General features: G+C 39.2%; 1 protein-coding gene across 1 annotated transcript in view; it reads left to right on the top strand.

Annotated features, from left to right (window-relative positions):
• MED13 (mediator complex subunit 13) overlaps nucleotides 1-14,132 on the top strand; it is an 80,123-nt gene that overhangs the window by 21,580 nt on the left and 44,411 nt on the right. Inside the window, exon 3 of the mRNA XM_077836990.1 lies at nucleotides 2,044-2,212. Coding sequence (XP_077693116.1) covers nucleotides 2,044-2,212 — 169 coding nt within the window. The remainder of the gene's footprint in view (nucleotides 1-2,043; nucleotides 2,213-14,132) is intronic.

Raw genomic sequence — 14,132 nt, forward strand, 5'->3', positions numbered from 1 at the left:
ATTGTTTCAGGACTCTCTGATAGAAACTGTGTCCAGAAATTCCTTTCCTTTCCTCTGGGGCTAAAACATTGTGCCCTTACACTCAAACACAGATGTTGGCCATAGACACCTGTTGTTTTGCCACCTCTGTAGCTTCTCCACATGCTGTCTCTGGGACTAATTTTGTGAAGGGGACTCAGATTTCAGTGAATACTCCTGCCTTTCTGAGTGCGTTTTTCTATGTACTCAGAAGTGGTTGTTAATAGGCTCCAAGATGAAACTGAAGGAGCTGATCCCTGTCTTTAAAACAAAAACAAAACACCGAGGGGCCCAGCTGCATGGCAGACCTCTGTTGACCATCATGCAAGGTACATTTTCATTGGTAAGCTAACTGAAGGGTGGCAGGCAAAAGGGATGGCTGGACAGACTGTTCTCGCTTGTTAACCTTCTAATTGGGAATTACCTAATCTAAACCCAAGCCTAGCTATGTTGTGAAAGCACAGCCAAATTTATTTCCTTGTCCTTGCCTATGCTAGTCCTCTTGTCTGGACTCTCTAAAGGTTGTGAACGGGGGAGGAAAAAAAGAAATCTAGATGCCCTGTCTCTTCTCTATTATTATCATGCTGCTGGAGGTTATGATGTATTTTTGCTACCTTTACCTGGGAAATATTTTTTTTTCTCTTTATCTCATCCATGTGCCGAGACAGTAAGGGCCACCTGAAAATGCTTGTAATATATGTATTGTGATGATTATGGCTCTGTATCCTGTGGCCAGCTGGTTTTAGAAACTTCAGCCCAATGCAAAAGCTTCTAGGGTCAGTTAGTATTTTCATGCACTGATTCTGGATCAGAATGGACAATGACCAGACTAGAATTTTAAATGAGTCTTTTGGTAGTGATCCTTGCCTTTTGATTTGTCTGTAAAGAAAGGTGGGGTTTTTTTTCTTTCTGTTTTTGAAGAACAAATATGAATTTATTGGAGACCAAATTATTAAGATAGGCAGGGGATTACATAAGATTTTGAAGAGTTGAACATTGAACAGTTATATTATCAGATATTTGAAAAGAAGTACTTGTGGCACCTTCGAGACTAACCAATTTATTTGAGCATAAGCTCTCGTGAGCTACAGCTCACTTCATCGGATGCATTCGATGAAGTGAGCTGTAGCTCACGAAAGCTTATGCTCAAATAAATTGGTTAGTCTCTAAGGTGCCACAAGTACCCCTTTTCTTTTTACGGTTACAGATTAACGCAGCTGCTACTCTGTAACTAGATATTGTTTGGACGCTTACAGCTTCCAAGCACTTGTCTGACAGCAGAATTTGTCCACTAAATATCTTGCTTTTTTGTGGATAGGAAGATTGACTGTCTGATGGTAAATACTTTTCTTTTCTTTGCTGTGCTATGAGACTAGACTTGAACGTTTGCTGTTAAAGAAGGAGAAGGCAGTTAATAGTGATAGGCTGTGTTTTCCAAAGTATGTTTTTCTTTGCAGCTCTTAATTTTATAGTGTGATTATTAGACAACATGGTGATAAACATTAAGGCTATTTATTATTTTATCATTTATTTTATTATAAGCATAATTTTCAACTGCCTGTTCGTTGTTGAGGTAAGCAGCGCATGCTAGCCAAAGTCTGAGCCAGCGTGCAAGCCAGTGTTACAATTTGTGCTGTAGCAGTGTTAAGTATTTCTCTTATGTATCTGAATATCTTTTAAATTTGTTTACTCTGGAAAAAACAACAAGATTAATATTGTTTCTCTAGATAATTTATATTGGCTATGGTAATAAAATATACAGTGAATGTTACTTAATAGATCAGTTGTCAACTACTTTTAGGCCTCATGCTTCTTGGATTAACTGTAAGTGGTTGGTGTGTCTTCTCCCCCCCTCCCCCTTTAAACTGCATTCTGTGACATTCGAGAAATTCATAGTGGAACGAATGATATCATTTATGCTGTAAATGAACTTAAATGAACCCTGGCGTTGACATATTTCAAGAATAAAAGGTTAATAGACATAAAAATTAAACATCACCATAAAGGTTTTCCTTTGCATTGTAGAAGAGGAAGATGGCATATGGGAGAATGGACTGTCTTACGAATGTCGGACTCTGCTTTTCAAAGCAGTTCACAACCTGCTGGAGAGGTGTCTAATGAACCGGAATTTTGTGCGCATTGGGAAGTGGTTTGTGAAGCCTTATGAGAAAGATGAAAAACCTATAAATAAAAGGTAGGCTATCTTATCTCTCAATTTTGTTTCACTGCTTAATTTACTGCTTAGGGTAGTGACTTTTAACTGTATACTGAGAAGGAAATGGTTCATTGGCATGGTCTCATACTTTCTGTGCATGCTCTGTGGTATAAGTTGGTGTGGGACCATGGGTCCTGTGTCTTCCTGGGCCCCACTTCTGCACATTTGTTGAAATTTCCTGATACGAGAATCTGCCTGTGTTGCTGTTCTTGCATACTGGGTATCAGGTTTGATTCTCAAAAGAGAAGAAGACAATGTCTTGATGTTTGCCTGCCCTCTCAAAAGCAGCAGCAGATCTCTCCTGTACTGCTTTTCTTTCCCCCACCATGAATGGATTTCTGGGCAATCAGGACGAGAGTAGATAAAGGTGAAGCAGAGACTTCCAGAAAGGAATAGAAAAAAGGGGTGGTGAGGTACACAGATAATGTAACTGGCCTGTTTCAGAGTTAAGGACAACACTGATACCTTTTTCTCTGGGCAAGTAGCTTCTGGGTCTGGGGAGCATTTTAAAGACCGTACCTGGGAAAAGGATAAGCCACGCATAGCTCTCTAGCCTGAGGCATTTGAAGGGGACGCCACTTCCAGCACTCCTTTGCCAGAGAGAGCAGTGTGTGTGGGAAGGTGTTCTACTAGAAGGATGCACAGAATTTCATGGATGAGGACAGAAAAAAGACAGCCTAATTTTGATCTTGGCTGGAGCAGTTTTTCAGCATGGTTCAAACAATGTCTTCACCCTGTCAATGTTACCTAGCAGTCAATAGCAAAACAAGGTTAGAAAGTAGGCTTCTTTCTCCATTCATAATTTTAGGTTTTTCTTATGCCTGTTTGTTACTTCCTCTGTGCTGATGTGCTCTACTCAAAATTTTTGAATTTGTCCGTCAGCTGTAGGCATCCTTTCCTCTTCTGTTCCGTACTATTCAGCCTAAACTTCTGCTCGCTCTGAGGCATCCTTGCCCTCTTCCTTTCTCCTGTTTGCTGGCAATAGGATCTGTAGAACATTGGTAAAGAGTGTATTTTTAAGCAGTTAGGTCAGTGTTGTCTTGTTGAGCTATGGGCACGGCCAGTTATGGTATGAGGAATGGTAATTCCAAGGGCCATTTGAATCTGTCTTCAGTTATGCTATTGCACCTCTGACCATAATCCAGTAAAAGTTGTCAAAGTGATGTAATGATCACTAACTTTACGTATCAGCTGGAAAAACTAATGGAAGCACCTGTATAACAGCAGTGAAATGGCTAAAGTTTTGACTAACCAATTTCTGTTAAACTTCTTTGCTTGATAATGTTGATATCTAGTAAATGCCTTACTACTGTGAAATGGGATGTAGTATACAACTTCACTGTTATAACATGTGGCTAGTTTTAAAAAGTCTTGGTTAGATTAATAAGGAGAAGCGTATTTTAAGGTCTAGAATCTTCTTTTAAAAAAGCTGTGTGGGTGGAAACCCGCAGACTAAGCTCTAAAATCATAGGAGTCATTACTGTTTTTTCTGCTGGATCAAGTACTATTTCTTTGAGAGGTGTGAGGAGAAGAAGCAATTGTTATGTAGCCTTGATAACAATAGGCAAATGTAGGTAATCTACCTGATAATCTGAAAGCTACCTGGCACAGTAACTTTTTGATGTGAGAAGAATGGAATAGTTTTCAGGAAAATTTGTGTCCAGCTTCTTCCAGTATCTTTTTTTTTTTTTTTCCCTTATCTGATCTCTAGATTCAGACTGACCACTTATGACCGAGTAGTGCTACTCGTGCACAGGGATGATTTATATGTGGTGCATGCCACATTCACAGAACTATTGTGATTTAAAGCACTTCTACTGATGGGTGTAGCAGTACTTCTCCATACCTTTTCATGACTGGTTGCTAGATATTACCGCCTCCACCGCCCCCCGTGTACCTGGCTAGGCAGTTTGTGACGGTGCCTCTGATCCGGACCTTGCCAGTTACCGTACTGTTGACCTCCCGAAGGGCCTACTGCTCCATGATTTACATGGGGAAACCTTTTTGAAGATCATTCAGAAACCTCAGTTTGGGATTTAGCTGCCTGCCTAACTTCTTGAATTGAACGTCTGTGCTCCTGTCAAGGTTCCTTCCCCACTCTGAACTCTAGGGTGCAGATGTGGGGACCTGCATGAAACCCCCTAAGCTTATTTTTACCAGCTTAGGTTAAAACTTCCCCAAGGTACAAACTATATTTTACCTTTTGCCCTTGGACTTCATTGCTGCCACCACCAAGCGTCTAACAAATATATAACAGGAAAAGAGCCCGCTTGGAAACGTCTTTCCCCCCCAAAAATCCTCCCGAAACCCTATACCCCCTTTCTTGGGGAAGGCTTGATAAAAATCCTCACCAGTTTGCATAAGTGAACACAAACCCAAAACCCTTGGATCTTAAGAACAATGAAAAAGCAATCAGGTTCTTGAAAGAAGAATTGTAATTGAAGAGAAAATAAAAGAATCACCTCTGTAAAATCAGGATGGTAAATACCTTACAGGGTCATCAGATTCAAAACATAGAGAATCCCTCTAGGCAAAACCTTAAGTTTACAAAAAGATACAAAAACAGGAATATACATTCCATTCAGCACAGCTTATTTTATCAGTCACTTAAACAAAACAGAATCTAACGCATATCTAGCTAGATTACTTACTAAGTTCTAAGACTCCATTCCTTTTCTGTTCCCAGCAAAAGCAACACACAGACAGAGAGAACATCACACAGACAGAGAAAAAACCTTTGTTCCCCCCCAGCTTTGAAAGTATCTTGTCTCCTCATTGGTCATTTTGGTCAGGTGCCAGCGAAGTTATCCTAGCTTCTTAACCCTTTACAGGTGAAAGGGTTTTTCTCTGGCCAGGAGGGATTTTAAAGGTGTTTACCCTTCCCTTTATATTTCTGACTACTCCATAGAATACATTTGCTACCAGTAGTTTCCAAATTCAATTCAGGTTGTTGCATATGATCTGTAAAGCCCTATGTGTTTTGGGGCCTAGTTTAGGTGACAGATTTTTCTGTGTACTGTAATGGCAGTTTAGGATTAGCTTGGTTGCTTTTGCTGACAGTTTTTAGATTTAAATGTCAACGGTATTCAGTGAAGACCTCTAGACTCTGTAACTGTATTCTCATGTAGGTCTGGCAGGCATAGTAGACTGACTGACAAGGAACCAAGCTCATCTTTTCACTGATTCCTCCCCCCCCCCCCCCCCCGAAGATCTGCTGCACACCCTTTAAATAGATGGGGTGGTTCTTGTGTTGACTCAGCAAATTCTTAAGTTTTGTACACTGTTACACTCCTCTCTTTCATGCTTGTGTCCTGATGTACATGTTCCCAGAGTGAAACTGTAGCAAAATCAGTTTAAACTAACACCAAATAAGGATTGATCTTTTCATAATATATCCCTTAAGGTCCTATGCTGATGCTATGGTTGTAAATGAGTAGGTGGTAAAGGAAATAACAGTTGCATGGCTTATACTCTCTCTGTCAAATTAAGTGTTATGACCTGATATCTAAAATGAATAAGCCTTTTGAAAGGCTATCATTGAATAGTTTTTATTACGTAAGTTAATAATTCATTAAAAGTCTTGCCACTGAAAGCACATAAAATGATTAGCCTTTTAAATATCCTTACCTTTACTTTTGTGTCCTTCAAATCTCCTGTTGACATAGCCTTAAGGCAATAGGCTTTACATTCTCCCAAGAAAACCCCCAAACACACACTGAGGTGAGCCAACTTTCCTCTGGGTGTCACATGTGTGTAGTTTAATCACTTTAGTCTTGCCAAAGGTACAAGTGCGAATCTCTGTGCTATTAGGGTACATTGCCTCCCTATTTTTCTCCACCAGAAAACCAAGTAGCCATATGTATATTTTATAAATGTAAAAGTTCCTGTGTCCTTATGAAAGACTTGAAGGAAAAAGAGAGTTAAATATTCCAAATCCACAACTGCTACTTCCCTCTGGTTGGAATGCTCTGAAACTTGTCATTTTATTGGGTCTGCCTTTGTTAATAATTATTGTATGGTACTTAACATAATCATAGAATAAATCAGATTGGAGTAATTGTTAGTTAAATGTTACCCCAGGGATGATTCTTCATTGAGGACTAACTTGGCTTATTAAATAAAAGTTAAAAACAAGTACTGATGTATAATGATATGGGTCTTGTTAAATATTAGGAATAAGTACAATTTGCTGAATTTTACAGCACAAACTGCAACATCATTAAATGTTGCATTTTTTTTTTGACTGAGCAGTTCTGATTAAAATGAGACTACCTACATGCAGCTCGGTTGTAAGGCATAGGAAAATGAAAACAGACTGCAAGCTTAAAAAAACTGTGTCTGTGTGTGTGTGTGTAAATTAACAGTAGGACATAAATTAGCTGCACAAGGTCAACAGGTAATCCTGTTTAAATCTTACTGTCTGAATGCAGGAAACTGGATATTAATAAAGTACACGTTTTACAAAAATATTGTTTGACATCATGTAAGCTAAAGAATAGAGAAGTTCATAATTGTACAACCATAAGTAGTCTTTGAAAAAAGTATTCTAGATGTAAACATTATGAAGGCTTGTAGGCTTAAAATTAGGCTACATCTTGATTTCATAGAATCATAGAATCATAGAATATCAGGGTTGGAAGGGACCTCAGGAGATCATCTAGTCCAACCCCCTGCTCAAAGCAGGACCAATCCCCAATTTTTGCCCCAGATCCCTAAATGGCCCCCTCAAGGATTGAACTCACAACCCTGGGTTTAGCAGGCCAATGCTCAAACCGATTTGAAGGTGTTCATGTCATAGCTTTCTGAAACTAACAGCTTACTTCATCACCCTGTTCTTGCTCAAAAGAAGAGGGCAGATGTACCAACCTAAGGGATATCATTGTTTGTGGGTATGTTCGCACACCTACACCTACCCCATTATGCTATGTTGTGTTTTGGCTGGCTGCCTAGCTGAGAAGTTACATTTGCAGTGTAATAGCAGTTACCCTAGAGGGAAATGGTTTTTGCAATGAAATGGTTCGTCTTGACTACCTTTTTTAAAGTAAGGAGGGAGTGTCTTTGTTTGGGTCTTGAACACACATTCCTGGCTGCATACCTTGTTTCTGTCTACCACCACCATTTCTGGCAGATATGGAATAGCTCCAAGATAGCAGCCCTCTTCAGAAAGGTCCCTCTGAATGATACTGTTGGGGCTATAGGTGGATGAGTTCATCTCAATGCCAAGGGGATCAAAGGACTAACTCTTCTTCCCTTCCACATCCTAACGGAGGGAGTTAGGACTACACGCACATACCCAGAGGATTGGATTTAGCTATCTCTTTAGTGCTTCAATATTTGGAGTTTTGAAACCAAATTACTCACTTATTTCTATACTCTTAGAATATGCCCTGTATCAAAAATAATTTCTCTTTTCTTACTATGCAAATCCTCTCACAATGTTTATCTTCTAATCAAACAATGTCAACAAATTTTACAGCAACTCTGAGGCTGTACTGGCATTGTGTACTGGCAGGAGAGCAGGTGATGTTTTTCCTTTTACTGTAGACAGCTGGAGTTGAGAACTGCTGTAAGTAGGACAGTGCAGGATAAACAGCAGGAGCTGAGGGCATTGATCACATGAATGTCTCTTTGGAATATTGGGTTGCTACAGAGACCGCTAGCAGACAAATTTAGCACTTGACATAAGAAAGCAGTTTTTCCTTGTCTGAGTTAACAGAAGTTAAAATAGTTGTGACTTCACTTGGAAAATCTAAAAATGAGATGACTCTGGATTTTAGTTTGCTTCAACGAGTTCATGTTTTAGTCTTTCTGTTTTATGTCCAAACAATATTATACAATAAACGCATAATGGATATTAATTACCTTAACTTCCAGTGTGTCAAAAGGTGGATATACTGAATTTTCTTATTTGAACATAGTTCTTGCCTTACTAAATGTATTTACTTGTTCCAGAATAGGCCAGAGCACTTAATGAAGGTTGGTATGTTTATCCTCAGATAGAACAGTGTTTGATTATGTCTTCCAAAACTGTGTTCCTATCCAGGCTATTTTATTTTGTATAGCAAAAGTAAATTCCTCATTTGAAAGCTGTAATTTAGAACATCAAGAGATAATTGAGATTTATATTCTGAATAATTAAAGAAGGCTCAAATTGTTTTTTGGGTTTTGAGATACATGACCATGAAACTACTGTTTTTAAGTATTGGTTATAATCACACGTATTTGGGTATATTTGCATCTCACATTTAAAAATATAGTATTTACTTATGAGAAGGCATACCACATTTTAAAAAGTCATTTGGACACAACAAAAATACAGTATCTTCAGGTGGATTTAACTAAAGTCTCAAAACAGGAATTAAGTTGAAAAAGTAGGTTCAGAAACTTGTTCTAAATCCCTGATCGTTTTAACAAATTACCTGTGTCTTCTGGGGTTATTAAATCACATGCACCTCAATAGCCATTTCTCATATTTTAAGGCTTATTCTACCTCCCCCTGTTCCCCCAGAAAAACAAAACAGCACCACCCCCCATCCCCTTACTTTGGTGGAAATTGTTTAGGGAGCTTTTATCAATCCTACATGATGATAATGTACTTGAACCATACAAGAAGTTGCTTTTACTTTGCTATTAACTGTTTGCTTTTATATCAAAATCAGCTCTCTACTGTTCTACATTTACCGCCATAGAAATAGGGAGCCCTGTCAGTACACAGAGTAGCAACTATATTTCCCAGTCTGTTTGCACATGAATGTGAAACACAAAACACGCATATTCACAAGTAAGTTATTTTATTAAAGAATAGCCGTTTTAAAAGCTTACTGGTTATTAATAGTCACTGCGTCCTTCTGGACAGCAGGCCTTGCGGTAGAAATCATATGAAGCGGATTTGCGGATGATACTAAACTGGGAGGAGTAGTAGATCCACTGGAGGGCAGGGATAGGATATAGAGGGACCTAGACAAATTGGAGGATTGGGCCAAAAGAAATCTGATGAGGTTCAATAAGGATAAGTGCAGGGTCCTGCACTTAGGATGGAAGAACCCAATGCACAGCTACAGACTAGGGACCAAATGGCTAGGCAGCAGTTCTGCGGAAAAGGACCTAGGGGTCACAGTGGACGAGAAGCTGGATATGAGTCAGCAGTGTGCCCTTGTTGCCAAGAAGGCCAATGGCATTTTGGGATGTATAAGTAGGGGCATAGCGAGCAGATCGAGGGACGTGATCGTTCCCCTCTATTCGACATTGGTGAGGCCTCATCTGGAGTACTGTGTCCAGTTTTGGGCCCCACACTACAAGAAGGATGTGGATAAATTGGAGAGAGTCCAGCAAAGGGCAACAAAAATGATTAGGGGTCTGGAACACATGACTTATGAGGAGAGGCTGAGGGAACTGGGATTGTTCAGTCTGCAGAAGAGAAGAATGAGGGGGGATTTGATAGCTGCTTTCAACTACCTGAGAGGTGGTTCCAGAGAGGATGGTTCTAGACTATTCTCAGTGGTAGAAGAGGACAGGACAAGGAGTAATGGTCTCAAGTTGCAGTGGGGGAGGTTTAGGTTGGATATTAGGAAAAACTTTTTCACTAGGAGGGTGGTGAAACACTGGAATGCGTTACCTAGGGAGGTGGTAGAATCTCCTTCCTTAGAAGTTTTTAAGGTCAGGCTTGACAAAGCCCTGGCTGGGATGATTTAGTTGGGGATTGGTCCTGCTTTGAGCAGGGGGTTGGACTAGATGACCTTCAGGGGTCCCTTCCAACCCTGATATTCTATGATTCTATGATTAAGCTTGATGTGATAGAGAAACTGCTAGCAGAGGGCAAGAAAAGGCATGATTGTGAATTGATTGATAATAGATTGAATTAGCATGGTAAGTGGTACTGCAGTATTGTAGGTTATTCATACTTGGTGTTTTCTTCCTAGAGAACTAGATGGTGCATTAGCTTTTAAAATAAATAAAAAATTGAACCATATTTCAGGATTGCTAACCCAGACTTAAAAAAACCTCAAACAAATCTAAATGATTGCTGACCATTTTTAATTGGCAAAAGAAAAAACAGTACAAATCCAGTAAGCTTCTGATACATACAACCCAACTTCATTGTCATATAATAACTGCTCTTATGAAAATTAAAAAATGGTAAATTCCTGCATCTTCCCACCCCAAATTAAGGCCATGGAATTTCTTGCTGCCAGGCTGTTATGGAGTAGAAATGGAGTGGAGCTGCCAAGTTAGATGTTAAAATGTGCTCCCAGGGCCGTACAGATGTGGGTGGCCACAGAGAAAGCTGCTGTTCAAAGGGGTCATTGCCCTGCTACTAATCCTCATCAGTCCAGCAGGGTATGAAAGCACCTATTCATGGCTCCTCTTGGGTCAGGTTTGTAGCCATATGACCTTCTCCGCAAATGCTCCTCTAGGGAGGAATAGGTAAGCAGGTGGTCTTGAGGAAGCTGCTCCTCTTCTGTTAGCTCAACAAACCTTCTGTGGTTTTGCTGACAAGAAGAAAATTGAGGGGATAATATGATGTTGAGCGTGTGGCCAGGTGTATAATTCCTATAGATTTATTCTCTGATGCTTATGTTACAGATTAATGTAATCTCTTCCTGTCAATTAGAAACCCTGATAATGTACTTTCTGTATGTTTTGGGTTGTTTGTATTAGGAAAAAATGTAATGAGTATGTTTTTCCTCATTCTCTCTCTTCCCCCCCCCCCCCCCATCCTAATCTCTCCTATTGTAGGAGTGTTTGGATGTTCTCTCCATCCCCCATGGAGATGGCTATTTAAATAGAATCTCACCCAAGCCTAATTGATCTTTTTATTTTATTTAAAGAACTTCCTTGGTGTATTTAAAAAGCAGCTGACTTGTAGACCATTTTAATAGTAGCTATTTGGAGACACTTGTGCCAGTGTATGGTACACCATTCTGGAACTGTTGGTCACTCGCTGTTGTCAGCGAATGATGACTTTGCTTGTCAGACAAAGTGCCCCAAAGCTTTTGGTGCTGAGGACTCTAGGTCTTGGCCAGTATCTCCCAAATTACTCTGGAAATTCCATTGCATTCAGAAACAGAGGCATGTTAATGGGAGAGCCTTAACATATCCGCTAGAGTCTACCCCTAAATAGGCAGAATGTTCTAGGGATTTGCGTGGGCTTGGAAGACAGGAACCTCTTGACTTCTGAAGCTAGCCTCAGAAAATGACTTAATCTTTCCGTGTTTGCTTCCTGCATCTGTAAAATGGGGATGATGATTACATACCATACAAGATTACTGGTAAACTTAATTTCACCTCTTTAATCCTCATATTAAACAGGGAGACCCGTTGCAAATTACTCAATTTTGTGAGTAAACAATTCAAATAAAAAAAAGCAAGGATATATGATAAAATGTAGTTGGTTTATTTTGTCAGCTGTGATTTACTTGTATTTTTTTTATATTCATGGATTACTGGTAAATGTGCTATACCGGGGTGTGTGTGTTATACATAAAGACCTCATTATAGCACTTGATATTAAATTAGTGCTGGGAGAGACTCCAATCCCGTGGTGCAGATTTGAAGTGGGCAGTTTAGTGAAGAGTGGATTAAAGGTTCCAGTGCATCTGCTTTTTGTGAAGCACTTTGAAGTTATAAAGCACTGGATAAGAACTAATAAATGTAAAGAAATAGCTGAACAAATTACCTTTCTATCAAGGAGGGTACTTCAAAATTGGTGTATTGGAGATGCAGAAACATCACGTATATGAAAATTCTAGATTCCCCCCCCCCCTTTAGTCTTTACTAAGATTTCTATAAAAACAGGACCTTTATATATTATGAAAACATCTTTTCCTGTCCTCCTTCACCCCAGTGAAATCAGAATCATTTGTTTATGACACTAAATCACTTCCACAGTAACTAGTTGATGCCACTGTTTTATAGGATTATGACTTCAGGTGATGAGGGGAAAGCACTAGGAACATAAAAATTCTTGGGGAAACAAAGATCCAGTTTTGTACAAATTCCTATTAGTAGCGGGGAAGGAGAAATACAGAAAAAAATTTAAACAGAATATTTCTAAATATACTTCATAGAGAACTTTAAAACACTCAGTTGACTTCAGTGTTGATCACCTACTCTTTTAATGAATTACCAAATTTATTATGTGCTATTTTTAGTTAATCGTGGGCCTTGGGTAAGGTTGAACATTAAGCTGCTATCTTAGTCCGTGATCAATGCAATGCCTTCTCCTACTCAAATGAAGCTCAGATTAGTCCGTCATATTTGTCTGCGGAGTTCAGGACTGACCCTAATACTATCCAAGCTTGGTGATGAGAACTTCAGTAGAATTAACCCAATAATTGACATAAGAAATGGTTCACATTTTGATATGAGCAAAACTAAAGGCTTATTTTTCTGTAAAAAAGAAATATAAACTTAACCCACTTCATTCAAATCGGCTAAAATTCTGTAACTCTAGCCTGTGTGTAACTGCATGCACTAGAATTTTTGCTCAAAACATGCAGAGATTCATATATCTTTCTAAAATCATAAATATGTGAAGAAAATTATTATTGTAGCTTGCACTTTCATTTGTTTTTACTTTAAAATTATTCTTTTTGGAACATTAGAAGAGAAAATACAAACCTTAGCTTCATCTTAGAAAAGTCATCAAATTTCTTGATAAATTGTAAACAGTAATTATCTTTCCCTCCAGCCTATTATTTATTTATTTATTTATTATAACCTGGTTGGGCCTCAAACAGCATCTCATGGATGGAGGAAGCCAAAACGCCTTCTTCAGCCCCTGAGGCCTTTGACTAATCATTGGGCCCTTCAGGCTGCCCAGCCTAAGGGTAAGCAATTGTTCTCTGGTTGTGACTCTGAAGACTTCAACATGATAGACTGGCTAATCAGATGGTGAGAAGCTTTCTAGTATATTTAGCTTATTTAAAAATGCACTTTTATCTTTAATTGCAAAACTAAGAATTTTATAAAGCTAATCTTTGTCTCTAAAAGATGTGTACTTCTCAGCCTGGCATTCAGCTCCGTTAGTAATGCTTCAGAATTGCAGGACAACTGCATTTACAAAATTGTGTCCCCTTTCCCCCAACTAAATACATGATACAGTATTCCGTTAAATGAAACGTGACAAAGTTTTGTGCAATATTCAGTTGCAGAAGTGCGTTACTTTGTGGTGTTCTCCTTTCAAGAGTGTGGCACATTGAAGGTGCTCGGTAGCTGTTTAAACTAGCTCCCCTCTCTTTCCTCCCCTCCCCCTTTCAGTCTTGCATTGTTGCAGTAACACTGTAGTAATGTTGGGCATCCTACTGGAAATTTTCCACTTTTTCCTCACCCTTCCGGTATGGGTGACGTAAAAACAAGGCTTGTCCAGTCTAGTCTTCAGCTGTGCCATGTGCAGTTACTTGTAGCAACAACTTCAAACTTTCTCCTTTCCTTAGATAATATGCCTGCTGCTCTCATCAGTAAGTCTATGTAAGGGATGTCACCCAGGGCTTCTCCCCTTTTTTTCCTTCTCTTCCTGCTTGAAGAGCTGTTGTGAAATGACATATCAGAGCATAAATGCAATCTTTCTTGTTTGGCCCCCCTTTCCTTTCTTCTGGTTTATGACATGCCTCTCCACACTTGGATAAAAGGTGTGTATTGTTAAAACATATTAGCTAACACACTTTAACAGCCCCTGCCCCCACTTTCTCCAGGCTGGGGGGATTCACAATGACCTGCTATCATGGGTTAAAATACAACTTGCACTGTCTACACTAGGATTTTAAAGTGTGTTAGCCAATACATTTTAAAAATACACCTTTTTATCCAAGTGAAGAGACCCTAAGTGTCTTTCATTATGGCATCTGACTTTTCTTTTAAATGTAACCTGTACCTGAGAATTTAGTTGATCAGATTCCAG

The sequence above is a fragment of the Eretmochelys imbricata genome, chromosome 17 (genome assembly GCF_965152235.1).
Source record: "Eretmochelys imbricata isolate rEreImb1 chromosome 17, rEreImb1.hap1, whole genome shotgun sequence".
Lineage (NCBI taxonomy): Eukaryota > Metazoa > Chordata > Testudines > Cheloniidae > Eretmochelys > Eretmochelys imbricata.